The following is a 25,810-nucleotide window of genomic DNA, read 5'->3' as shown; positions in this document are numbered from 1 at the left end:
AAACATCACAGTTACAATACAACAACTCAAAAAGTGTGTACAAGGTCTTTCTTAATCATGTTTGTGAAAGTCTTACTACTTACATTGTACGGTAGGAAGGACACAGTACTTTCTTCCTCGTACTGTCTGTTGTTTTTGTTGTTCCGTTCTCCTCCGGGGATCTACTTCTGATTAATGGAAGCCCGTAACTCTCTAGAAGCTTCTTGAAAAGATCAGCGTCTCCTCTAAAGACGTCCAAGTATATTGGTATCAAGTCGCAGATGGGATCTCCTGCAATTTCCTTACTCTTTCAGAAAAGTCTCTAAAACTCCGGCATTTAGATTTCTGAAGAGATCTTTTAAATAAAACGTACCTATGGATAAATCGCTAAAGTCGAGAATATGACTGGGACGCCATAAATTGTGTTGACCATCAACTGAATCATCTGAATATGGTTCCATGTGAATGTTGTCATCCATGACGTCTGAGTGTATCCAGGTGCAGGGTTTGCTTTCGTCTCCACCATTTGGGTCCTGTGATCCCAGAAACAGGTTATGTTAATTCGATTGCAAAGAGGTATAGGTTCCTGAAAAATGAGAGGTAAGTATAGCAACCTTGAAAACGTTGAGTAAATCTACAAAAAAGTCATCAGGAATGTATTCGTCTATTTTGGTCATCAGAGCACGAGGTATAGGATTTCCCCTGAGAGGTTCAAACAAAACAATCACCATGAGTAAGCTTTCATCAAGAGCAAAGCAAATGGAAACAGAGTCTATGAACAGCTTCTACAAATGTATATTTCGGAAAACTTCAAGCTTACCAGTTTTCCAGACGACTAGTGACGTCTTTCTTCTTTTGGCACAGAGCATCGACGAAAACTTTCCATTCTGCTGGAATGTTCAACTCCTCATGAACAGCATTCATATTCAACAACTCCGGACGTGTGACTGGTGGATATGGAAGTAGATGAAGGTTGCGTAGTTGTTGTCCCAGAAAGGAAGCCAAGTTCTGAGCATCGTTCCACGTTAGATCATCTCTTCTGCAACAACAGTTTCAAATTAGAGATCATACATTTGGTTTTAAAGATGAGTCATGCGTAGAGAAAAAAGGAGGAGGAAAAGAACACTCACAGTTGGGCGAAAATCTTCCCTTTGCATCTTTTGGTTATAATATACGGCCAAACATGTGAACTCAATGAACCGAAAGAATCGGGTGCTGGCTTCCCCTGGTTTCTATGTTCACGTAGTGTTTTGTTCCAAATACCAAATGGGAATTCGCTGTTCAACATGGATGCATCAAAATCGAAATTGGAGCTAGAGATAATGTCTGGGATTCTCTTGCCATCCCAGGGGACAACTTTGTAAGATCCTTTTTCGAAGAAAAGAATCCCGCTTTCTAGAACTTCAGGAATATGTGTTTTCAAAGGAGAATCAGCCCGGCCAAGAATGTCATAAAACTCAAGCTGCACAAAAGAAGACATAGAGTTAAAATCATATAAATTGCACATGGGATGCCAAAGTATTGTATAAAAATTACTTGCCTCAGTTCCAAGACCGTACATAGATTGTTCTAGCCCTCCTTCAACAAACAGTTTGATCGCATAGTCCGACAACAGATAAACCTAACAAAAAAATAAGAGAAGTCAGGGCATATCGGTAAAATAATTAGGAATGTGAAGAACTTTTCTGCCAAAGATTCCTAAAAGAGACAATAAACTCACAGGGTTGCTGCCAGTTCCAACTGGAAGCTTTTCATCTTCGGTAACCAACGGCAAGTTGTGGAAAGTACATACTTCCTCTAGGCATCGCAACCATTTCTCAGCATTTAAAGCAATGCATGCTCCCTAACACGGAAACCAAAGAGAAAGCACTAAGAATTGATAATGGAGAGATGCTTATAATGCAGTAAAGCAAAATATCAAAGAGTAGGCATTACCTTCCATATTAGTTCTCTCATCTCAGGCTTCAAAGCCCAAAGCTTGGATAGCCAGGCTCTCATTTCTCGTTGACCTACAGAGTTCCCCATTGACCATGGGAAATTATAATGGTCTCTTTCTTTATCAAGAAATGAAGCCAGGAAATCAATATTATACGAGAATCCATTTTTCCACATATTGTATCTCTTTAATACTCCATTAGCATCCTCTTCTTGGTTTTCAGTCTCTCCCCCTCCATTCATCCGTATCCTCTTCTCTTTCCTGGTAAGGTCTGAGTAGCTTAAAGTATTGTCGTCCTCATCATGTGTATCATTTTCCAAATCTTCAGAATTTTCATCATCGAGAGCAAGAAGCCCAGCACGGCAAACCCCTTTGTGATGGTAACCAGGCGCCATATCCAAACACACGAACCCAAAATTTTCTTTGTTCACAAAATTCTGGGTAACAGCTACTGTTGGTTCAAGATTAAGGATACAGTGCCACCAACCACTTGGAACATAAATCGTTTCACCAGCTAGTAGTGTGCACTCAATTGGTTTGTCTTCGTCCGCAAGGAGGGGATAATAGTCTAGCCACCACTGTCCATGGATCGAAAACATTCAACGGGATACAGTAAAGAAGAATTGAAATGCCGATGCTTGAACAGTTCAGATATATACCTGCAGAGATGAGGGGGTGTCGATGCTGACATCACCGTCATCTTCATTTACATGAACTGTAACACCTAAAGGCACTTTTCCAGGGGGATACAATGCCCACCTAAAACATAATGGCATCATCCTCAGAATATAGTATCACCTAATTCCAGTGAAGCAATGGAGAAAGGACGAATAATATTGCAGGGAACAAGAGCTTAGAGCAGGAAAGAGTAAGAGACATAAAAGTACTACAAATGTCCAACAAATTGAGGTCAAGAAGTGTAGAAACTACCGAGCTTGATCAGAGTACCTTACCAACCCAATCTTATGAGATCTGATCGCTAAAACGGCAACTATCCCTATGAGTTAAATTTATGATCACTAATAAAATGAAAATTTTGATTTAAGTTCATACAGCAAGCTTGGAATGCCAGTAATCAGTTCTATATTGTTGTCCTAACTTGGATGTGAGGGACAATATATCAGTATCCTAACAATTAGTAAGTCAAATACTTAGTTCAAGCACAAAAAGACGTCTACCTTTTCCGACCGCAAAGCAGGGTGTTCCAGGCGCTGGTAAGAGCTGGATCGACATGCCAAGATGCACCAGACCTCTCCGGACCGACTATAAGCCATCTGTACGGAGGACGACTTTCCTTGTCTAAGATCTCAAACCAATCTTCTTGAAACAAATGGGGCACACTATAGTCTTTCAATAATTCTGGAGCAGCTTCTCCAAACTACATGAAATGTGAATCCTTCAAATATTCTCACTACAACGTTTCGGTTCTGCTGCAACTCTATCACTGATATGAATGAAGTCTAATGTAAAAAAAAAAATTGTTTATCGTACCTTGTCATCGAAAACGTATAGAGGATCTTCATCCCGCTGGGTTTTCATATACGAGATGTAATCCTTGAAGTTCATAGAAATTTTGTTGGGACTCCTCTGAGATATTCTAAAAGGGACTTCACCATATTTCTCTGAGAGTTGGTCGATTGTCCACGTTTTACTGGCTGGCCAAGAATCAGCAAGTCCAGAAAGCAAAACCTAAACCATAGACAGGAACAACAACACAAAAAATCACATGTCTGAAAAAGTGTAACAGATCAAAATAAACCTTGCATATATATACATGAATGAAAAGATTAAAGATTGGAACTTACAGGTTTCTTGGCGTCATATTCCTTGGAAAACTCATCCAAGGAGATATCTCTCCTACGTTCCACATTCCCATTATCAAAAGAGAACCCGTCAAGAGATGTATTACACCTATAGAATCGTTTATACAAGTACAGCGACATGAATCCTGCAAAAGAGCAGAGTAAGTGAGCAGAAAAAAACGAGAGAACCAAAACGATCATATCATAAGAGTATGGAATAAACCAAGACGTCAGATGATCATCCTGAAACAACGAGTAAACTTTGCATTTACCATCAAAATGAAAAGGTTTTCTATATGCGACATTTTCTTGAGCAACTCCTTCTCTGTATATCAGAAAACCAATCAGTCATATATCTGAAGACAATTCGTATGTATCATTGAACATAAAACAAGAGGTAATTTCAAACTACTTACAGATGCAATGTGGTTTTTTTCCAAGAACCTTTGTATTCAAGAGGACCTTTTGCTCTTCTGAGACATAAGCTCATCCATAATGGTTCTTCATTACATAGAATATACATGACACTGTACATCAAACATATGAAATAATCACAAATCCTAATCTGTTCATAATAAGATCAAAATCCTGACTTGCTAAGCATTCGAATTGATCTAATTTTGATCAGTTCTTTGATTTTAATTCGATCAGTAAATCAAGAGAATTTAGATTACCTGCTGACACAAGCGAGGTTAGCAATATCTCGGGGAGCAAGGTATTCGAGAAGAACACAGATGGTCTCATCTGGTAGAACACTGAGACTACCGAGAGCCTCTGGTCGGCGATCTCTTTGTCCTAACGTCGTCATTGGCTACAAGCTTCTATGGAAATTTCGAATTCTCTCTGGGATCTGATTGCTTTTTTCTTCTTCCTGGAATTTTGAAACACTCAGCTTTTTCTCCACGCGGTGGCGCGTGATGATCCGAGACCGAGTGCGCGTAAATGCCTTGGCGCACGTTGTACGCGTTAAGTTAACGATATCGAATTAAGTTACGGCGTCGTTTTAATGATCGAATCTGATAAGAAGGCAACATCGCGTTTAGATAACGCAGATCGTTTATAAAGGGATAAAACGCGGAAACGCAAAACTCGAGAACCTTAAAAAATAAACGACGACGTTTCGCAAAGAACTAAAAACGACGCTTAGTCTTTCAGTTATGGGCCTTATGGGCTGCTATTTAGAATAAAAAACTAGACTAAAATAACTAGACCAAGTATCAAGCCTCATCCAAAACTATACCAATAGGTTTTAAAGTTTCACTTTCACTCTCTTTTCTGCGTTTCACTCTCTTTTCTGCTATTCATATACACTATCAATCACGGGACGAAGCGATACACCGGACGTTGCAGAATCAATCATCATCATTATCGTCAAAAGAATGGAACAACATGGCGGTTCTAGCTCACAGAAACGTCACGCAGTGTGCATACCTTATCCAGCACAAGGCCACATCAACCCAATGCTGAAACTAGCCAAGCTCCTCCACGCCAGAGGCTTCCACGTCACTTTCGTCAACACCGACTACAACCACCGCCGTATCCTCCGATCACGTGGCCCTCACGCTCTCGAAGGTCTCCCCTCGTTTCGCTTCGAAACTATCCCTGATGGTCTTCCTTGGACCGAAGTCGACGCTAAGCAAGATATGCTCAAGCTTATTGACTCTACAATTAACAACTGTTTAGCTCCATTTAAAGAACTCATCCTCCGGTTAAACTCCGGTTCTGATATACCACCGGTTCGTTGTATCGTCTCTGACGCTTCAATGAGCTTCACAATTGACGCGGCGGAGGAGCTTAAAATTCCGGTGGTTCTCCTCTGGACAAACAGTGCTACTGCTTTAATCTTGTATCTCCATTATCAAAAACTCATCGAGAAAGAGATAATTCCTCTCAAAGGTATGTATGTATGATCGATTCAATCATCTGAAAAAATTTCAGTAACAATTTCGAATTTCCAACAGATTCGAGTGACTTGAAGAAGCATTTAGAGACGGAGATTGATTGGATACCGTCGATGAAGAAGATTAAGCTTAAGGATTTTCCAGATTTCGTCACCACGACGGATGCTCAAGATCCGATGATTAGTTTCATTCTCCATGTAACTGGAAGAATCAAACGAGCTTCTGCGATCTTCATCAACACTTTCGATAACCTCGAGCATAACGTTCTCTTATCTCTGCGTTCTCTTCTTCCTCAGATCTACTTCGTTGGACCGCTCCAGATTCTGGAGAATCGCGAAATCGATAAGAACAGCGAAATCGGAAGATTGGGATCGAATCTATGGGAAGAAGAGACGGAATCTTTGGATTGGCTTGACACAAAGGCTGAGAAAACTGTGCTTTACGTTAACTTTGGGAGTCTAACGATTTTGACGAGAGATCAGATCTTAGAGTTTGCTTGGGGTTTAGCGAGGAGCGGGAAAGAGTTTCTTTGGGTGGTGAGATCTGGTATGGTCGACGGAGATGATTCGATTCTTCCGGCGTAGTTTTTATCGGAGACGGAGAATCGAGGATTGTTGATCAGAGGATGGTGTTCTCAAGAGAAGGTACTTTCGCATCCGGCGATCGGAGGATTTTTGACTCACTGTGGTTGGAATTCGACGTTGGAGAGTTTGTTCGCCGGTGTTCCGATGATCTGTTGGCCGTTCTTCGCCGATCAGTTGACGAATCGAAAGTTGTGCTGCGATAATTGGGGGATTGGGATTGAGATCGGCGAGGAGGTAAAGAGGGAGAGAGTGGAGGCGGTGGTCAAAGATCTCATGGACGGAGAGAAGGGAATGAGATTAAGAGAGAAGGTGGTGGAGTGGCGGTGCATGGCGGAAGAAGCTTCGGCGCCACCGTTGGGATCATCGTACGCGAATTTTGAAACGGTGGTAAACAAAGTCCTAACAGGTCACGATTAGATCGACCTAATTGGGCTTTACGTATCCAAAGGCCCATTAGAAGTGTTCCCAATATCATTTGGGCTGGCTTTAATCACAATTTTAAATGTATTTGCAAGTTGCAATTATCTATATATAGTTATTATATACAGTAGATCAGTGGTGTCTTCTCACTTTGGATCATATAATTATTATGTGTATATCCATATTGAAACTCCCAAGAAAATAAGAGGATATAAAGGATCATATAGCATAAAGTAGAAATTATTAGATATAAAATAAATGAGTAAACAAAGAATATGAAGAACTCAAATTTATATATATATTTCGTCAGAAAAAGAGCAAAATATGACAAGAGATTTCCCTTTAGCCGTCTTTTAGGTTTGACAGTCTTGAGACTTGAGTCTGTATTCTTGGGGCTCAAGTCATTACTCTTGTTGAGAAAAAATGAATTAGCTGGGTTCTTTCAGAGAGAGAGAGAGAGATAAAAATGTGAAGATTGTACAAATTGGGAGATGAAAGAAAGATCAAGAAGAAATAGGTTCTTTGGTGTTGATGGTTGTAATTTCAGGAGCAGTCGTTGCTTCGCCTTCTGTAGCTGGTATTTGTTGTGGTACTGCTTCAGAATCTGGAGGAAACAAAAAAAAAACATATAAAATCAGACAATAGTTCATACTAATGTTGCAACTTAATCTGATTTAGATGAATAATGATAACGGATATTAGGATGATACTGAAAATGGTAACAAAAACCAAATGCAATGTCAATATGTTAGATAGGCCTGGGCAAAATACCCGGAACCGAATACCCGAACCGAAAAACCCGAACAATACCCGAACCGAACCCGAATCCGATTTTTAAAAATACCCGAATGGGTCCTAACCTCCTACCCGAAAAAAACCCGAACCGAACCCGAACCGAATCCAATACCCGAATGTACCCGAATGTACCCGAATACAAATATACACCTAAAAATATTAGTTATTTTTATATTTATAATACCCGAAATACCTAAAATTACAATCATAAATCCGAATATATTAGGTATTTTAGATAAAAATGTGAAGATTGTACAAATTGGGAGATGAAAGAAAGATCAAGAAGAAATAGGTTCTTTGGTGTTGATGGTTGTAATTTCAGAACCCGAAAATATTCCGGGTATTTTTGGTTATTTTCGGGTATTTTGCTTTTTTATTAAAATACCCGAACCGACCCGAACCCGAACCGAACCCGAACCGAAATTTTAGAATATCCGAATGGGTCTTGACCCCCTACCCGAATAGACCCGATACCCGAAAAAAAAGAACCGAACCCGAACGGGTACCCGAATGCCCAGGCCTAATGTTAGATTTAGACACACACAAAAGGGTCCAAAACGAATATGCATATATACAAACATAAATATACGTTCGGGTAGATGTTGTCAGTGTATGGTGGCTTCACTGGCATGACGATTGGCGACCAAATTGACAGATGATAGAAGAGACACATATACCAATGTAATTGAAACAGACAGCTCACTCCACATGCTATCCTTTATTCACTGTTCTCTCCAATCATTCACTCTCCTTTTCTTTTCCATTTCAAACCCAAATCCCTTTTTTTTTTTTTTTTGCTTAGAGTGCATCAAATATGGAGTATGTTTCTTTTTCGAGTTTAAGACAGCATAAAGGATCAATTACGTGCATGAATGATCAATGCCATCACACGTGATGATATAAACGGTGTCGTTCGAATAAGAGGGACAAATATTTTTAGAGAAAACAGTGACAAATAATATATATAATAACGTTAATGTTAGGAATTTTAACTAAAAACTAATTGTTCATATGAATAGATTATTGATGATTTATGTCACCTACTTATTGGATTAGAGCACATTTTAGTTCAGATGTGAGATTTCTAACACCTATTTTCGATATGATAGTTCTTCTAGTACCATTTCGAGATGACACTTTTTGGGTCAAGAACGTAACACACTCTATTTGGACTAATTAATAATCTAGGGTTTAGATGATATCGTGATTGATGAATGTACTTTATAAAAAGAAATCTAGAGGCTTTGATATCATGTTAAGTTATATAGGTTTCTAAATTTAAATTAATTAGTATGAGTACATATATCCAAAGAAATATGAAAAAAGAAAAAAAAAGAAGAAGAGGAGTTGAAGAGGGTGATTAAGTACGTACCGGTGGAAGAAGAGAGTAGTCCTTGGAGAGGAGGGGTAAAAGAGGAATTGGATGGGTAAACGAGGAAAGAAGGAGAAGAAAACCGTTGATGATGTTGTTGAGGATTATATGGTTGAGGAAGATGATGATGATGATGTTGGTATGGTACTCTAGGAGCTTGAAGAGAATAGCCATAATAGTATGGAGAAGGCATGATAGTTCCTGATGATGATGGTGATGTTGCTCCTCCTCCATAAAGCTGCTGTTGCTGCTGATAGTATTGTGCTTGTTGCAACTGTGTGTTGTACAGTGCCTGTTGCATGTATATGATCATCATCATCATAGTCGATGTCTATGATTACAACAAACATGCATGTGCTAGTGTTTTTCATGCATTATGTAAGTGGTCGACATGTGCAAGATACGTTGTACGTAAAATCTATTATTAATTTCATATCTTTATGATTAAATTCATGATTAAATTCGATTTTGCTTTATGTGTTGCGTATGTATATGTCAGTGAGAGGAAGGTGGACTTACTTGGTGGTACCCGAATTGATCAGGGTTATAGGTGTACCTGAAAAAAACGAAGAATTGAATGATTCTCTATTAAAAAAAGAATAGAGATCATTATAATTTTCCTCAGAAAATACAAATTCCACTTCTACTTATTAAATTTGATACATGTTACTATATATAAAAAAAAAAAATTAATAAGAACTTCCTTCTAGTAATTAATACACTCTTGCACGTTAAGGGTTTCTCAAGTTCCATATCCGACTATATAATTCATTGCATGATTTTTTTATCTACATATTACTGTTATCATATTTACAGCCTGACAACAAGTGGCTCGATTGACGCATTAAATTGTCTCCTACCATATCTATCGCAATGGACCATCTCCTTATGCGAAACATTTCTAAGGATTTTAGTTTTTTAATTTTATGAAAATCGATATATAAGAGCTTACCCGTAGGACGGATACATGAGCTGGGGAGCTGCAGCCGGTGGCAGTGGTGCAGCCATCCCGGTATAACCTGATGGTCCTCCACTTTGGTACTGACTCGGACTTCCTGTTTGTCCTCGACCTACAACCAATTAGTAAACAAAAGCATTGAAAAAGAGAGTACATTGCTAAACAAAACAAAAACATTTATCGTCGAGTAAATTGATAATTTAGGTCTCAAAAACTAGTAATTCCACGGTATTTTTTTTTTTTAAGAAAAATGCATGTTTGTATTCTTTTGACCCCAAAAAAATGTTCGCATTCTCAAAATTGGATTTGATTGGTTATATTTATGTTGTACACTACGCACATAACAATGTACTTATTCTAATTTCAACGAGTACAACTAATCTCGTTTATTATGTTCTATACGATCAAATATCTTTATATTAACAACAACAAAAAAAAGACAAAAAAAAAAAAAAACAGACAATTCTTGATAACGTACCAAACCATTAATATATCGTGATCATATAAAAACTCATCAAATAAACTAATCCTCCAAAATTATGTACATAAAGAAAGACTTTACGGAATTACTCAAGTTTAAGAAACAAACCTCGAGGCGGCGATGGTCGAGGCCGTCCAAAAGACGCAATATTACAATTGGCTTTTCTTCCGTCGATCACCGGATTTGGATCAGCGACGGCTCTCGTGGCTGAATCCGCCTCCCGAAACGTCACCTATATTAAGAATCGGAGCAATCCAACGAACAAACCCTTAATCATACCAAAGAGATAGAGACATTGTGTGAATGAAGAAAAAGAAAAAGAACTTACGAATCCATAGCCTTTAGATTTGCCGGTGTTTTTATCGGTAATGATGACGGCTTCAAGAATCTCTCCGAACTGATCGAAGTAACGACGCATTTCGTCGGTAGGAGTTTCCCATGCTAATCCTCCAACGAACACTTTGGTGTAAGTCGTGTCTCCGAACGGTGATCGATAATAGCTCGTTTGAGACATTTTATTTAATGAATATCACGATTAACAAATATGGAAGTCTTCCGATGATGATGATGATATAAAAACCCCAAAAACAGATAAAATTGAATAAATAAATAATTATGGAAAAATGTGCTTGTCTAAAACATTAGGGGAAAAAAAAGAGATTTGGAATGGACAAAGTTGGCTGATCTTTATATCATCAAAGGTTGTTTTTGGTTGGGCAAAGAGAAGAGAGACCAATCAAAAGGTTGCAAATTGCAACCCTTGAAACGGCGTCGTATTGTCTTCGACCCTACACATACGTAGATAGAGAGAAGAGAGAAGAGAGAGAGAGAGAGAAAGAAGATTGTTTTGGGACATTAGAATTGAGATTGGAGGGTTTTGTAAGAAGGAGAAGGAGAGAGAGAGAGTGTGACAAGGCAGCACTTGAGTATGTCTTCGCTGTCTAATTTGCCAGGTTTTAACATTATATCTCCTCCGCAACTTTTATTTCAGAAATCTTCTTTTTAATTATAACGACGTTCTTCTGGTGTATTTAATATTTTTATGTAATATGCAGATTTAATTCTTTCTTAACTGTATACCATATCTTAAATACTTAAGGTACATACTTACCAGATGTCATGTAGTGTGATTAGTTTTTGTTAATTTTTAATTTGTATAACCAATGGTAGATTTTAATAATACTCATTTTTGGATGTTATTAGAAATAAACTTATAATGTTAATACTGAATCTTACACTATTCAATCCAATAGAAAAATTATATGTGTCGTTATTAGAAAGTTATTGATACTTTGATGTTTCTATTTGTGTAGAACTTTTAGGTTATCGAAGGAAAAATATATTAAAATTCTTGTAGTACTTTAAAAAATATGCAGATTTTGTCAAAACTACAGTTGTTTGATAAGTTCTATATTTTGTTTTATCATTTCCCATGTTCTCTTTTGAGTTGGTCTCTTGTTCTCTTCCTCCTGCTTGTCTCTGTAGGTTTCGTGTGATACATATATATACCAATAATAGTTTGATTTCTTTTCACATGAAATTAATATATAGTTTTCAATATTAATTTAAATGCATATATGTATATATTTTTCTATTGAATAATGGAACTTATTCCTTATTCTCACATGCTAACATGTACTTAACCTTCCTTTAATCATTAGCTTACTGGAAAGCTATGAACGGACGAAAAAAAGAACAGTCTGGATTTTAGAATTACATTCTTTTTGTTATTTTTATTTTTCATAGTTTATATAATCTGAATTCGAAGATTTAATTTTGAATAATTATGGGCATAATTTCGTGATCCCATAATCTGATTAGGTTATATTATCATAAAGAAGGACATGTATAGCTAACTGACAACCCGATCTTAATATTATACAAACTCAATAATATTGTCAAAACGATGTAAAGTGTGTTTGTGTGAAATATCAAGTATTTATTTAGTGATTAAGCCAAACAGATTTTGTGATGAGTTTTCATGATTAGTGGAAGTCCATTATTCTTCCCACCAAACCATATTGGAAAATTTTTTAATCAGAATATTGACGAAGAGGCTCTTGACTTTCGGATAGATCCCTTTAAAGATTTCTCATCCTCCATATTTACAACTATGAAACTATAATTATATTGATCATGTAGTCATGTTGAATCAGCCATAATATTTAGTGTCTAGTGCAATTTTTTAATATTTAAATATTATAATATATATATATATATATATATATGGTCCTTTTTAATTAAATGCATTATATATATGGCTTCAAGCCACGTTAGTTGGTGAATCCAGTTATGAGAGTATAAGACGACTATAACTAAACTAGTATTCTCTCTACCATCTATGATTATCGCCAGGAAATTATATGATTAGTTTATAAATTTAAACGTACATATATGAAATGTTTAGGGATTATTATCTAAAAAACCATTTTTGCTCAACCATTTTTCAGAATTGCCATTTTCTCAACATTTTTTCAAATTTGCCATTTTTGCCATTTTTAAAAACTAAACATTTGGATAAATAATTTCATAAAACATATATTTTATAACAAAAACTATACCCTACAAAAAACTGGAACCTAATAAACCCAAGTATTATGTGTAAATTTGTGTTTTTGTATATAAGAAAATGGCAATTTTGAAAGTTTTTTGATAAAATGGCAAATTCTATAAAAGCCATCAAAATAAGTCCTTTATTCGTAATTGATTCGAAATGTTTAGCATTGTTGTTAATATTTTTTCTAATTTGTTTGTTGTTAGTGATCTAAATATTGTACGTATGCTAATTAAGTCCTTCACATATATATATAGCTAAAGTGGCATTGCCAATTTTCCATTCTTTTAATGTCTTAAATGTACACTATTGTTCTAAATAACAATACTTTGACTTGTAAGATAACTCAGAAATGAAACGACACACACAAAACCTTGCCGTTTCCATGTTCGTCACACAATGAAGACATGATATCGTCATTACAAAAATAATATATGCAGAACTATTTTTACATTCATACCAAAAAAAATGAGTAAATTTGGAAAAATGCCCTATTTATGAGTTTTTGTTTGAAAAATACCCTATCTTTGTTTTTCTTCTAAAAACTATGTTTTAATATATTAAATTACTAAAACAGCTTCAATAAATAATAATTAAAAATAATTTACACGTAAAACAGAAAATTTATTAATTTAGTTTTCAAATTAAAATTTGAAGTAACTAACAATTTTGAAGATAATTTTTATTTTAAGTTTTTTTTTAAACAATATAAAAATAATTGTGAATTAGTGAATTCACGTTCCTATGTTTGATTAAACTTTAATAGTTCATTATTACTTACAAAATCTCTTGACTAACATTACTTTTATTAGATTTCCATTGGTTTTTGGGTACTCCATCTCTAATCAATAACACAAGTAAATAAAACAAATAATATTATGTTAACGCTATAAGTCGTACATTGATCTAATCAATAACACATATATACTACAGCATTCTACCGATGTTAAATCGTAATCTACGTTAATCTTACAATTGGACAGATTTTGGAGTTGAAGAATTGGCTTGTTACGTTGAGATTTTTTTGTTTATATAACATGAAACTATAAAGGGATAAACTTTATAATATTTTTAGATATCATATTGTTAGATTTAATATAGAAATTAAATAGATTATCTTTATCTAAAAAAATAATTATAAGAATAATTAATATTATTTCGAATTTATTTTGTTTTTTCTCTCAATTTTTAATTTAGTTTTGATTTTACTAAAAATACACCTTTAATTTAAATATGGACAAAATTATTATTTTACATATAAAAAATTATAATTTTCATTAGAAATAGAAAAGGGGTATTTTTCAAACAAAAAAAGTAGGGCAGTTTTCAAACTGACCCAAAAAAAAATATGCAGAACTATAACAACATTTGACGCCGTCACAAGAAATATAAAACCTATAAAAACATTAAATATCTCTTTTAGTCGAATATCCTAGACCCCAAATTATGTTGAAATAGCTAAAAAGAAGCATTCGTCCACGAACCATATGCCTACCGACGCTTTCGATTAACATATCCATTATTGAATTGTCTAAAATATCTTGCTCTTCAAAATGGCACCATTCTATATGCGCTCAAATTTATATGACTGTGCATGTGCTTATATGTGTGTAGTTGAATATGAAGATAAAAGGTATATATATACATGAGATGGGCTCACTGCAGAGCAGCTTTCATAGACGCACGACCATCCTTATTCCTCATCATCATTTTTAATCCCCTTTTTCACTTCCCTTTTTCTCACAAGTTGTATTTTTAATTTTATCCATAGATATTATACAAAATCAATATTTATAATCTGCATCAAATCCCTTTCATTGGTGTAAATGTAATTGTTTCCTATTTACAAACAAAAAACATTTAAAAGTAGAAATTGTAGTGGATATTCAACGAAATAACATTCGATCACAAAGTATAAAGGCTTGAAAAGGTTTTAAAAAATATCTATGAAACAACAAGCTAATAATATCTTGCTTAAATGTTTTTTTACAAAAAATAAAAATATCTTGCACAAATGTGTAGCAACAATTATCCATGCCTACTTATTCAAATAATGTCCAAAAAGACAAATAATTAAAAAAAAATTCTTAAGAAATAGGCATTTGAAGTCCAAGACATTTGATTTATGATTTATCCATTTAAAACTTTGTTTAAACCCAAAGAAAACTGTTTTATAGCTATACTTTAATTAAATAGGCCCAAACAACCAACTATACTTTAATCAAATATAATAGACTTTTGAAGTCTTTGAAAATTTTCAAAAATGCAAATAAATATTGTTGTTTGGAAAAAGAATTTAGTTTGATAAAGAACAAAATATGGAGACAAGTAAAGCAAAGTGAGGGGCCAGGAAACGTGGCAAAGAGAAGAGACAGTTGGAAGGAAAAAAATGGGAAAGAGATTCCAGTGAACTGTCTCAACTCCTTCCACGTGGACTTCCTGTCATGCTTAACTGCTTTCAAATATGTTGTCTCAATAGTGAATAATACAATTACAAATTTACAATAAAGTCATCGATTAGTAATTAAGAACCAACTGGTCTTTATCGGCTTATAACCTCAATTGTAACGTTTTGGTCTAGTTTATAATCTTACAAATTATTTCAGTTTTCTTTGGTTGAGTATTGTCCATTTGAGAAGCACAAATCAGATACTGATTAAAAATCATTTTTAAATACTGATAATTCATCTCGTGTATACATATCTATTGCTTAACAAAAAAAAAAACAATAAAAAAAAAACACTTTGACAGGAATTATATATACAAAGGTCGTATATAGTCATCCGGGGTGGTGGCGCAGTTGGCTAGCGCGTAGGTCTCATAGCTACTGAGTAATCCTGAGGTCGAGAGTTCGAGCCTCTCTCACCCCATTTCCTTTTGTCTCTTCGGAAAAAAAATGTTTTAATACTTTTCTTTTGGAGAAAGCCCAATATAGCCCATGATTTCTCAAAATATACACGAAGGGCCTAAACGAAACCATTTAGGCATTTACTATATTTTCAAAATTGGGCCACTAGAAAGCTCGAAGTTTTTTTTTCTTCATAAATGAGGAAATGGCTCGTTTGTACCAAAAAAAAAAAGAGGAAATGGCTCATCCAGTCATGTCATGGTCATGAATGCGTCACTAAGCAATTATTCGAGAGAAATAAGTTAGTACAATATTAAAAAAAAAAAAAAGGATTAAAGCATGAGGATATTGGTACCCATCTAAATCACTTGTAAACTCCACATCCATATATATCACTCATGACTCAACGATATGTCTCACACTACAAGAAAACATAGCAATTTCCGACGAAATATTTAGTCGGAATTATTCCGACGGATTTCCGGGGAATTTCCGACAAACTTCCAAGAAAATAATATTTCGTCGGAAATTCGTTGGAAACATAAAAACTTTTCCGACGATTAAAAATTCGTCGGAATTTCGTCGGAAATATTTGTCGGAAACCATGGAAAATTCCGACAATCCAATGTCATCGGAAACTGCTTGGAAACTTGTCGGAAAATTTGTCGGAAACAACGAGGTAAACACGTGATTATTCACTGCACATGTTCCGACGTAATCCCGACAACTTGATCGAAAAAATTAGTCGGAAAAGTTGTCGGAAAATCTAAAGTGGTTACCTTTAATATTTCCGACGAATTTCCGACAAAATGTCGTCGGGAAGATCTGTCGGAAATTCGTCGGAAATATTTAAAGTAACCAGTTTAGCATTTCCGACGAATTTCCGACAATTTTCCGACGACATTTTGTCGGAAATTCGTCGGAAATTTTAAAGGTAACCACTTTAGAATTTCCGACGAATTTCCGACAAACCTTTCCGACGACATTTTGTCGGAAGTTCGTCGGAAATATTAAAGGTAACCACTTTAGAATTTCCGACGAATTTCCGACAAAATGTTAGTCGGAAAAGTTTTATATATATACTAGACAACGAAAGAATCATAGACACAAGAAAAAAATTGAAAAAAAAAAAACAGAAACACAAGAAAATCTTGGAAAAAAAAATGTCTTCTCATAATATTTATAAAATTAGAGAGTGGATGTATAATCGATTAGATGATGAGACCGGAGCTATGACGCAGGAGTACAAGGAAGGTTTAATGGAATTCATGCAGTTTGCATCTAATCAAGAAATGACGCGTATCGAAGGTATTATGGCATGTCCTTGTGTCAAATGTTGTAATGATCATTTTCTTGCAAAAGACATTGTTTGGAATCATTTATATTGGGGAGGTTTTACACCAGGATATTATATATGGTTTTCTCACGGGGAGGATTTTAGATCGGGTCCTAGTAGTAGTCGTGAAAGAAGAGATGAAAACGTTATAATTAGCGATGAGCATATTCACCAGGAAGAAGATAATGTAATTGGTAGTGGTGAATTTCATGATAACGTAGAAAATACTAATGTTGCGGAGGAACCCAACTTAGAAACACAGGGATTTTTCGATATGTTAGATGCTGCAAATCATCCGATATATGCAGGATGCAGAGAGGGTCATTCTCCTTTATCCGCCGCAACACGTATGATGAACATCAAAACAGACTACAATTTAAGTGAAGATTGCGTTGATGCGTGGGCTGATTTTATCCACGATTATCTACCGGAAAATAATTTATCGCCAGTTTCATACAACGCAATCCAAAAATTGGTATCTGGGCTAGGTTTACCATTCCAAATGATTGACGTGTGTAGAGAAAATTGTATGATTTTTTGGGGAGATAATGTAAATATGTCTCAATGTCGTTTCTGTGGTGCTGAAAGGTTTCAGGTTACTAGTGGGCGAAACAAAATACCATATAAGCGTATGTGGTATTTGCCCTTGGCTGATAGGTTGAAGAGGTTGTATTAGTCAGATCGGACAGCGGAGGGTATGCGATGGCACGCTGAACATGAATTCACCGGGGAGATTTCACATCCATCGGATGCATCGGCCTGGAAACATTTTTGTTCTACATATCCAGTCTTTGCTAATGAACCAAGGAATGTCTATCTTGGTTTATGCACGGATGGATTCAATCCATTTGGAAAGTCAGGTAGAAAATATTCTTTGTGGCCAGTAATAGTCACCCCTTACAATCTCCCACCTTCCCTTTGCATGAAAAGAGAATTTCTTTTCTTAACCATTTTGATTCCTGGTCCAAACCACCCTCGTCGTTCACTTGATGTGTTCCTACAGCCGCTTATAGAAGAGTTAAAAATGTTATGGTACCAAGGGGTTTGGGTATATGATGTCTCCACAAAGACAAATTTTAACATGCGTGCTGTATTGATGTGGACTATTAGTGACTTTCCCGCATATGGCATGTTATCGGGTTGGACAACTCATGGAAGACTGTCGTGTCCATATTGTCAAGATAATACAGATGCCTTCCAACTAAGACATGGCCGGAAATCAAGTTGGTTTGATTGTCATCGTCGTTTTCTAAGACGAAATCATCCATATCGTCGTAGTAAGACGTTGTTCCGCAAGAACAAGAGTATCCGTGATCCACCGCCACCTGAGTATGATGGTGATTATATATTGAATCAATTTCGTGATTTTGATGTTGACTGTACATCATCGGTAGGCGGTAATGGCCATGTCCGAATTGATGGATATGGAGAACATCATAATTGGCATAAAAAAAGTATCTTCTGGGAGTTACCGTACTGGACAAATCATCTACTCCGCCACTGTCTTGACGTTATGCATATTGAGAAGAATTTCATTGACAATATAATTAACACCATTTTAAATGTCGCGGGTAAGACTAAAGATAATATCAAATCCAGAATGGATTTACCCGATATATGTGCGCGCGAGGATCTCCATTTGCTTGCAGACGGAGTAGGTCCTATTCCTATATGGAGATTAGATGCAAGCAAGAAGACCAAGTTTTTTCAGTGGATAATTGATGATGTTAAATTTCCTGATGGCTATGCATCAAATCTATCATATTGTGTTGATGATCACAGTGGTAGATTAGCTGGGATGAAAAGTCATGACTGTCACGTCTTCATGCAACGTTTACTACCATTTGCGTTTACACAACTCCTACCAAATGTTGTCCATGAAGCAATTGCAGGTACAAACAACTTATCTTTCAATTATTTTAATATGTTATTTTTTATGTATATATTCTTTTTTTGTTTACAGTTATTAATTAAATTGCAGGGATAGGTGCATTTTTTAGAGATTTGTGTTCAAGATCTCTAACAGTCGAAGGACTACATACACTTGAAGATAATATCCCGATTATCATTTGCAATTTGGAGAAATTATTTCCCCCATCATTCTTTGATGTCATGGAGCACTTGCCTATCCATCTACCTCGTGAAGCAGCACTAGGCGGTCCAGTTCAGTACCGGTGGATGTATCATTTTGAGCGTTTTATGTTCCATTTGAAGAAAAAAGTTAAAAATCTTAGCAAAGTTGAGGGATCAATAGTAGCTCAAAGCATAAACGAGGAGACTTCTCATTTTTCGGCCTACTATTTTGCTCCAAATGTCCAAACAAAAGCAAGAAAACCAGGTAGGTACGATGATGGGGGTGTGCGGCCTTTTTACCATACATCTGTCCCAGATATCTTTTCTCAAATCGGGAGACTGAGTGGGAAGAAAAAAGAAGTATGGTTTACAGATCAAGAATTTAATCACATTCATACTTACATCCTCCGGAATTGTGACGATGTCATACCATTCGAGAAGTAAGAAACAAAATTCATACCTTAATAATACGCATATATTATTTGCAAAATAATTACTTATACAAAAAAACAAATGTCTGTAGGATCTTTGATGATCAAGTGTCTGGAGCGTATCCAAACATGACAGAGGCTCGAAAAGAGGAAATGAAGCAGACACAATATGCTAATTGGTTAAAATATTATGTAAGTTTTCACCGTTGATTTTACATATATTATGAACATGGTTACTATTTATTAAAATCGTACATTTGCTTGTATGTTTTGCAGATCAAATCAGCCGCAAGTAGGCAGGAACACTATCCAACATGGTTTGAAGAGTTGGTTGGAGGTCCTCTATCAAGGGCAATGGCATACCCGATGTATTGCACTCGAGGCTACGTTTTCATAAAACGTCCAGGGATTACTAACAGAAAAACAGTGAATTATGGGGTCGTTGTTCGTACAGATTCGATAGACTACTATGGTGAAATTACTGATATATTAGAGGTTGAATATCCGGGAGTCATAAATTTGAAATGTATACTCTTCAAGTGTGACTGGTATGATCCTAGAGTTGGAAGAGGTGTTAGACTTACAAAGTATGGTGTCACAGAGATCAACTCGACTAAGCAGTTAAGAAAGTACGATCCGTTTATACTTGCATCTCAGGCAGCACAGGTTTGCTACATACCATATCCACAAGTAGGTGTTCGACAATATCCATGGATTACGGCTCATCAAATTAATCCAAGAAGCAGAGTTGATGGGGTGAAAGAAAAGGAACCGCTACAACAAATTGCAGTAAACGAAATTACGCAAGTAGATCAATCTGTCGGTGACATTCCCCTCGTTGATATTGAGAACATAGAACTCGAACAGATATGGGAAAATGCGGAAGACGAAGAGGATGGAGAAGAGTTTGAAGATCAAAATGATTCTGCTAGTTCAGATTATTCTTCCGATTCTGAGTAAATCAAATATATCGTCTTTAGTTTTATATATATATTTTATAAAATCTGTTTAAATGCTTTTAAATTTATCATATTATATGCATTATAATTTATTTGTTAAAAAAATCTGTTTCTATTTTATAATAATTAAACCATTCTAATATTTTATTTTATTCATACTTTCATCGGAACTGTCGTATGAAACGTTTGAGATTAAATTTGTACCGCTTAAATATATCTTGATACAAAACAGGGTATATTTAATTAAAGAAATACTTGACACAAAATAATTAAAATTATTTAAATTAATATACCCTGGTTCCGACGAATTTTCCGACGACATTATTTTCTCCATCGGAAAATCGTCGGAATTAGGCTATATTGAATTAATTTATTTTTTTTACTTTTCTTTCAGAAATACTGAAGCGGGAACATTTACGAGACTCAGGAGATTTAATGTCCAATTTCCGACAAATATGGTCGTCGGAAATTCCGTCGGAGATTGGGTCTTAAATTTATTGCCGTTTACTTTTCCCGGGCGTTAGAGAAGTTAATGTAACCAATTTCCGACGAATTTTCTGACGAAATTTAAAAATTTGTCGGAACATTTGTCGGAAAATGTTCCCGCAAGATTTAATTAAGGCAGGATTGGCTGTTCCGACAAATTTTTAAAATTCGTCGGAAAATTCGTCGGAAATTGGTTACATTAATTTCTCGCGGATCTCGTAAATGTAGAGGGAAAGTTAATTGGTTTGAAATTCCCGCTGCATTTTTTTCCGACGAATTTCCGACAAATATGGTCGTCGGAAATTTTTATATATATACGACTCACAGATTTCTCACACTTCTCACACTTCTCACTTCAAACGTGATTAAGTTCTCACACTTCTCACATCTTACATCTCACATCTTCTCACACTTCTCACATCTTAAGGTAAGATGTTAAGTTTTATTTTCTTCATAATTTTGTTTATAAAATTCAAAAGACTAATTATAAATTTTTTATTTGATTAAGGAGATGGATAATGGATCGTGGAGTGGATATATGGCGTATTGTAATGAACGTGGGTTTGCTCCGGATTTGAATCTTGGTTCCGAAACCCAACCACCGGATGATTTTCCCATGGAGGACACGGAAGTTCCGGAGACGGAACCATTGGCGATGCCTACACGGAATGATGATGCAAATCCACTCGATTCTATGACGCTAGACCAATTACTCCGTGCTCCGGGTCGAGATAAATTGAAAAAGATCGACCCAAGCCGTATGAACGGAACAACTTGGTAAGAAATTGTATTATTTAATTTATAGTTTTACGTAGATAATCTCAATTAAATAATTTGGTAATTATAGGTATAGATTCGATAAAGGATTCACAAAGATTATCAAGAAAATCATGGAGAGCGATTTCCCCGAGCCCGCTCCGAATATTACGTCGGTCTCCGGAGACACAAAGAAACATTGGTTTAAGGCATTTGCGGTTAGTTTATTTAAATAAAATTTATGCTTTATTTACTTTGTTTATAATTTTAGCTAAAAAAATTAAATTTTAAAATTTGACAACACTAAAAATATATATATTTTAAATTTTTTAACATTGTAGCAAAAATTTAATTGGGATTATGGTCTTACGGGCGAAGTACAAGAAAAATTTGAGGAGATATGTGGGGTACGTTTATTGGATTATGTTTATGGATGGAAAAAGAAATGGCTTAACGGGAAAGAAAAGCCAAAATGGATGCGAGAAAACGTTTGGCAAGGGCTTATTGCATATTGGTTACAAGAGCAAAATAAGTCCCGTAGTGAAACTAATTCTCAAAATCGCAAGAGTGAACGCGGAGGCTATGGCATGGCTAAACATACTTGTGGATCAATGCCATATGTCCGGAAAAAGGAAAAAATGGTAAATAAAAATTTAAATTTTTTACATTTCAATTTGCATTATAATAAATTTTATTGTAAATTTTTAACTAATAAATATTTTAAATGCAAGCGTAATCCCGAAACCGGTGAGTATCCCGATATGGTGACATTCATGGAGGAGACTCACAAACGGAAATCGGACGGGACATTTGTTGATAAAAAAGCTGAGGCAATAGCTCGTCGATGTCGGGAGATGGAGAAAGAGAAACTCACACAAATGAGTCAACATTCGGACACGCCTGATGATTATCAACTCACCCAAGCAGAAAAAACGATATTTTCCGATCGGTAAGTAATAGTAATTAAAATATTATAATTTAGATAATATGTTTTATTTCCTAACAACATTTTCATTATAATAGCAAGTTGAAGTTAAAAAAGGACGTAGATTTGGATTCGGTTCCATTCCGTTTGACGAAGACATGGGCGGAAGTTCGTCATATTCACATGCACACGTGAATTGTCAAGAAAACGCAGCCGAAATCATCGAGTTGAAGACTCAATTAAAAGATTGTAAGTTTTGGATGGATATGATGGCCCGTCTTCATCCCGACATCGTTCCGCCTTCTCGCCAAGATCAACCCGGAAATCAAAATGAAACAAATAACGTTGACACTCTATTTGATAATATATAATATTCGCGTTTGTAATAATTTTTAGTTGTTTAAGAACTTATTAATGTTTAATTATGTTTTTTATATTATGTGGTGAATTTTATTTTTTTTAATTATGTTTTTATATAATATTTGTGTTTGTTTTATTGAATTATTACAATTAAATTAAATTAATATTATTTAATTTAATTAATTATATTAATTAACAATAAAATATAAATATATTTTTTTTAATAAAATATAATATTTTGTCGGAAATTCATCGGAAAATAATAAAAAAATACGATTTGTCGGAAATTCGTCGGAAACTATTAAATCTATTATTATATTATATTTTGTCGGAAATTCGTCGGAAACATCCATTCGTCGGAAATTCGTCGGAACGTTCCGACGAACTTCCGACGATTTGTGGTCGGAAAATCGTCGGAATCGTACTCGATCTTGCGGCGTCGTTTGTAGGAATCTCCTCGGAATGGCGTCGGAATATGCCGTCGGGATATCGTCGGCAATTTTCCGTCGCTATTCCGACGGACATTTCCGACACCTTTCCGACGGGCTTTCGACGAATATTTCCGACGATTTTCCAACAAATATTTCCGACAAATTTTCCGACAACTCATCTCGACAGAAATTGCCGACGAATTTCCGACGAATATTGTTTTCCGACCAGAGAATTCCGACAAACTTGGTGTAATCGGAAATTCGTCGGAAACATCCATTTCCGACGAATTTCCGACTATTTGGTTTGTCGGAATTTGCTATGTTTTCTTGTAGTGTCATTAGTCATTATCTCTTTCTTCAATTCTCTCACATGTTCCGTAAGTTTTCATTCGTATAAATTCGTCCCTACAACTACACATTTAAAGAAAAAGCCGTCACACCCAAATCGGTTAAAAATTCAATCGCCGATATCTATCCAAAACAAACTATTTTTATTCAATTCATTCGTTTTGAAATCTTTAAATTCGAGTCACTCAAATTTTCATCTTGAGTGTTGAAGAACAATCATTAATGATCGGACTTTGTAGATAGAAAGGGTTTGTGAGTTATATAAGAGATCCACATGCAATGGCATGTGTGCACATGAGAAACTTATAAGAGCGAGTGATATATTGTGACAATGCCTTTTATAATATTTTGACGTGAAAGAAAAAGAGAAGAGAGCCCCACCGATGTTAAAAGATGTCACATGGAATTTTTTGTTGATTAATTATTTTTACTATTCATTTCATAATTATTCCTTTGAGAATTTTGCAAAAGCCCCTTTTTCGTTGATATATTATGGTCCATCTCATTCTCTCCCATTGATCATTTATGATTCGTGCCTTCCATCGTTTTCCTACGATAATACTTTCTTCAAAGTTATATGACTTATGGCAGATCATATTACTTTGTCGTCTTAAGCGGTTTTTATATTATCGTTTTACAAATTAGGTTTTAACTTTTGAAAACTTTATTATAGTAATTTATAAAAATAATCGATATGATCTAATAACCAGTAAAAAGATATTGATGAAAAAAAAAAGATATTGATGACTAGTTTGTCACATGAATCTATTTTATATACCATGGTAAAAATAACGTATCAATATATAGTGGTTTAGTGGTTGAAAGATTTATCGTACGGTTCAAAAACTAGTGTTCGATTTTTTATTTTTTTAGGCTTTCAATCATATTTACGCTGATAGTTTTTGGCGTTTTGAATGACAAGAGTCAAGACACAAGTCTCGGTTTAAAATGGATTTATATCTTTAAATTTGAATGCAATGTGGTTCTATATATATATATAGTTTGGGACCTATCTGTAATTTGACACACACACACACACAAAAAAAAAAATTCAACATGAGGGGACAAAAGATGGATAGCTATCAACTTCTGGAAAACGAAATGTCGACTTGGAATTACAAAACTTGGATTCGAGTGAACAATAATGAAGCCTTTGTTTCTGGCCGCTATAGATTCTAATCTTATTGTATACATCGAATAGTTTTACTAATGATAAGTCTGATCTTGTCGCCACTAAAACAAAAAAAAATCCAATCTTTTCGTTTCCACTGAAATAATTTATTCTTCTTCGAATTGTAATATCTCGATGGTAAGTGTTTATTTAATTTGCTGCGTTTTTGTTTTCGTACATATTTGGTATTTGTTTGAAATATGAAATAATTATGTATTGATGTTAAGTGCAATTTCACTAATTAAACATATCGTAACAGAAATTTGATGTATAACCCCCCTAGGCCCTATCTATATTGTATATATAATATAAGGAGTGGTGGATTTGGTAGCTCTTAAGGCCAAGTTAGTTGAGGAAATTAGGTGCAAGTTTCTGTCAAGATGTTTATATATATTAAGAAATGCGAAATTCCTTTTGTTCCATGCAATTGGGAGTTTTTAATTTTTTCGTTTGTTGATATCCAATATTCATATATATATATATATATTTTGGATCTAAAAAACATAGATTTAAGTATCGGATGTCCCTTAAAATTGGTACGTTCTCAATCTTAGTATAAAAAAAATCCCTCACTTTCTTTGAATTAACATTTTCATTTTATTTTTTTGCTAATTGTATATGTCTGGCCATCTGGGCTTCGACTACGCGTCATGGACTCATGAATTTGGAAGTGAGTTGTCACTATGATTTTAAGAATCATATTAATACAGTGTGGGTTTGTGTTAATATATGATAGAAACCGATTTTTCTGCTGTAAAAATAAGAAAAAGAAAAAAAAAACCGAGTTTTTAAAATAACTATATAATTATGTTTCGTATGAACATGTATCTTTTTACGAGGTATTGTCACGTATTAATAAACCTGGGACGTGCATGTAATAGTCATAACTGTGGACAATTTATCA

General features: G+C 35.1%; 4 protein-coding genes and 1 non-coding gene across 6 annotated transcripts; 3 read left to right on the top strand and 2 right to left on the bottom strand.

The window, feature by feature from the left end:
* Positions 1 to 47: 47 nt before the first annotated feature.
* On the bottom strand, positions 48 to 4,785 carry LOC9325246 (F-box protein At1g78280). Of its 2 annotated transcripts, none has more exons than XM_021034950.1 (15): positions 4,392 to 4,785; positions 4,134 to 4,244; positions 3,990 to 4,042; positions 3,721 to 3,863; positions 3,407 to 3,604; positions 3,094 to 3,293; positions 2,575 to 2,674; positions 1,915 to 2,493; positions 1,700 to 1,822; positions 1,520 to 1,600; positions 1,110 to 1,441; positions 800 to 1,018; positions 594 to 681; positions 353 to 512; positions 48 to 270 (listed from the first exon to the last, which is right to left on the bottom strand). In XM_021034950.1, exons 1-15 carry the CDS (start codon positions 4,523 to 4,525, stop codon positions 80 to 82), a joined length of 2,712 nt encoding a protein of 903 aa, XP_020890609.1. In that variant the 5' UTR covers positions 4,526 to 4,785; the 3' UTR covers positions 48 to 79. The 2 variants fall into 2 exon arrangements, with proteins under 2 accessions (XP_020890609.1, XP_020890610.1); XM_021034951.1 differs by having other exon boundaries at positions 3,990 to 4,039; positions 4,392 to 4,677.
* Positions 4,786 to 4,872: 87 nt separating this feature from the next.
* LOC9323796 (UDP-glycosyltransferase 85A4) lies at positions 4,873 to 6,752 on the top strand. Its single transcript, XM_021034952.1, is given in 2 exon segments — positions 4,873 to 5,613; positions 5,679 to 6,752. Coding segments are annotated over 2 exon segments (1,458 nt in total). The 5' UTR covers positions 4,873 to 5,096; the 3' UTR covers positions 6,620 to 6,752.
* A 94-nt stretch (positions 6,753 to 6,846) lies between these two features.
* On the bottom strand, positions 6,847 to 11,285 carry LOC9325245 (RNA-binding protein 24). Its single transcript, XM_002887685.2, has 6 exons — positions 10,557 to 11,285; positions 10,337 to 10,460; positions 9,742 to 9,859; positions 9,309 to 9,345; positions 8,790 to 9,081; positions 6,847 to 7,226 (listed from the first exon to the last, which is right to left on the bottom strand). The coding sequence occupies exons 1-6, from the start codon at positions 10,740 to 10,742 to the stop codon at positions 7,126 to 7,128; spliced, it is 858 nt and encodes a 285-aa protein (XP_002887731.1). The 5' UTR covers positions 10,743 to 11,285; the 3' UTR covers positions 6,847 to 7,125.
* A 4,282-nt stretch (positions 11,286 to 15,567) lies between these two features.
* TRNAM-CAU lies at positions 15,568 to 15,652 on the top strand. Its single transcript is given in 2 exon segments — positions 15,568 to 15,605; positions 15,617 to 15,652. It is a non-coding gene; the product is annotated as a tRNA-Met (tRNA).
* A 3,509-nt stretch (positions 15,653 to 19,161) lies between these two features.
* On the top strand, positions 19,162 to 20,457 carry LOC110230718. Its single transcript, XM_021034307.1, has 3 exons — positions 19,162 to 19,479; positions 19,563 to 19,662; positions 19,747 to 20,457. The coding sequence occupies exons 1-3, from the start codon at positions 19,166 to 19,168 to the stop codon at positions 20,428 to 20,430; spliced, it is 1,098 nt and encodes a 365-aa protein (XP_020889966.1). The 5' UTR covers positions 19,162 to 19,165; the 3' UTR covers positions 20,431 to 20,457.
* Positions 20,458 to 25,810: the final 5,353 nt, after the last annotated feature.

This window comes from Arabidopsis lyrata (assembly GCF_000004255.2).
Source record: "Arabidopsis lyrata subsp. lyrata unplaced genomic scaffold ARALYscaffold_2, whole genome shotgun sequence".
NCBI lineage: Eukaryota > Viridiplantae > Streptophyta > Magnoliopsida > Brassicales > Brassicaceae > Arabidopsis > Arabidopsis lyrata.
This window is presented reverse-complemented; position numbering and strand designations above follow the sequence as displayed.

Coding starts and splice junctions, on each gene's coding strand:
- LOC9325245 (XM_002887685.2), bottom strand. CDS start 10,742: ATGTCTCAAACGAGCTATTATCGATCACCGTTCGGAGACACGACTTAC. Junction 9,082..9,308: donor ATCAATTCGGGTACCACCAA/GTAAGTCCACCT, acceptor TACATGCAACAG/GCACTGTACAACACACAGTT. Junction 7,227..8,789: donor ACTACTCTCTTCTTCCACCG/GTACGTACTTAA, acceptor TGTTTCCTCCAG/ATTCTGAAGCAGTACCACAA.
- LOC9325246 (XM_021034950.1), bottom strand. CDS start 4,525: ATGACGACGTTAGGACAAAGAGATCGCCGACCAGAGGCTCTCGGTAGT. Junction 3,864..3,989: donor AAAACCTTTTCATTTTGATG/GTAAATGCAAAG, acceptor GCTCTTTTGCAG/GATTCATGTCGCTGTACTTG. Junction 1,442..1,519: donor TGTACGGTCTTGGAACTGAG/GCAAGTAATTTT, acceptor TCTTTTGTGCAG/CTTGAGTTTTATGACATTCT.
- LOC110230718 (XM_021034307.1), top strand. CDS start 19,166: ATGTTCCATTTGAAGAAAAAAGTTAAAAATCTTAGCAAAGTTGAGGGA. Junction 19,480..19,562: donor GATGTCATACCATTCGAGAA/GTAAGAAACAAA, acceptor AAATGTCTGTAG/GATCTTTGATGATCAAGTGT. Junction 19,663..19,746: donor CTAATTGGTTAAAATATTAT/GTAAGTTTTCAC, acceptor TATGTTTTGCAG/ATCAAATCAGCCGCAAGTAG.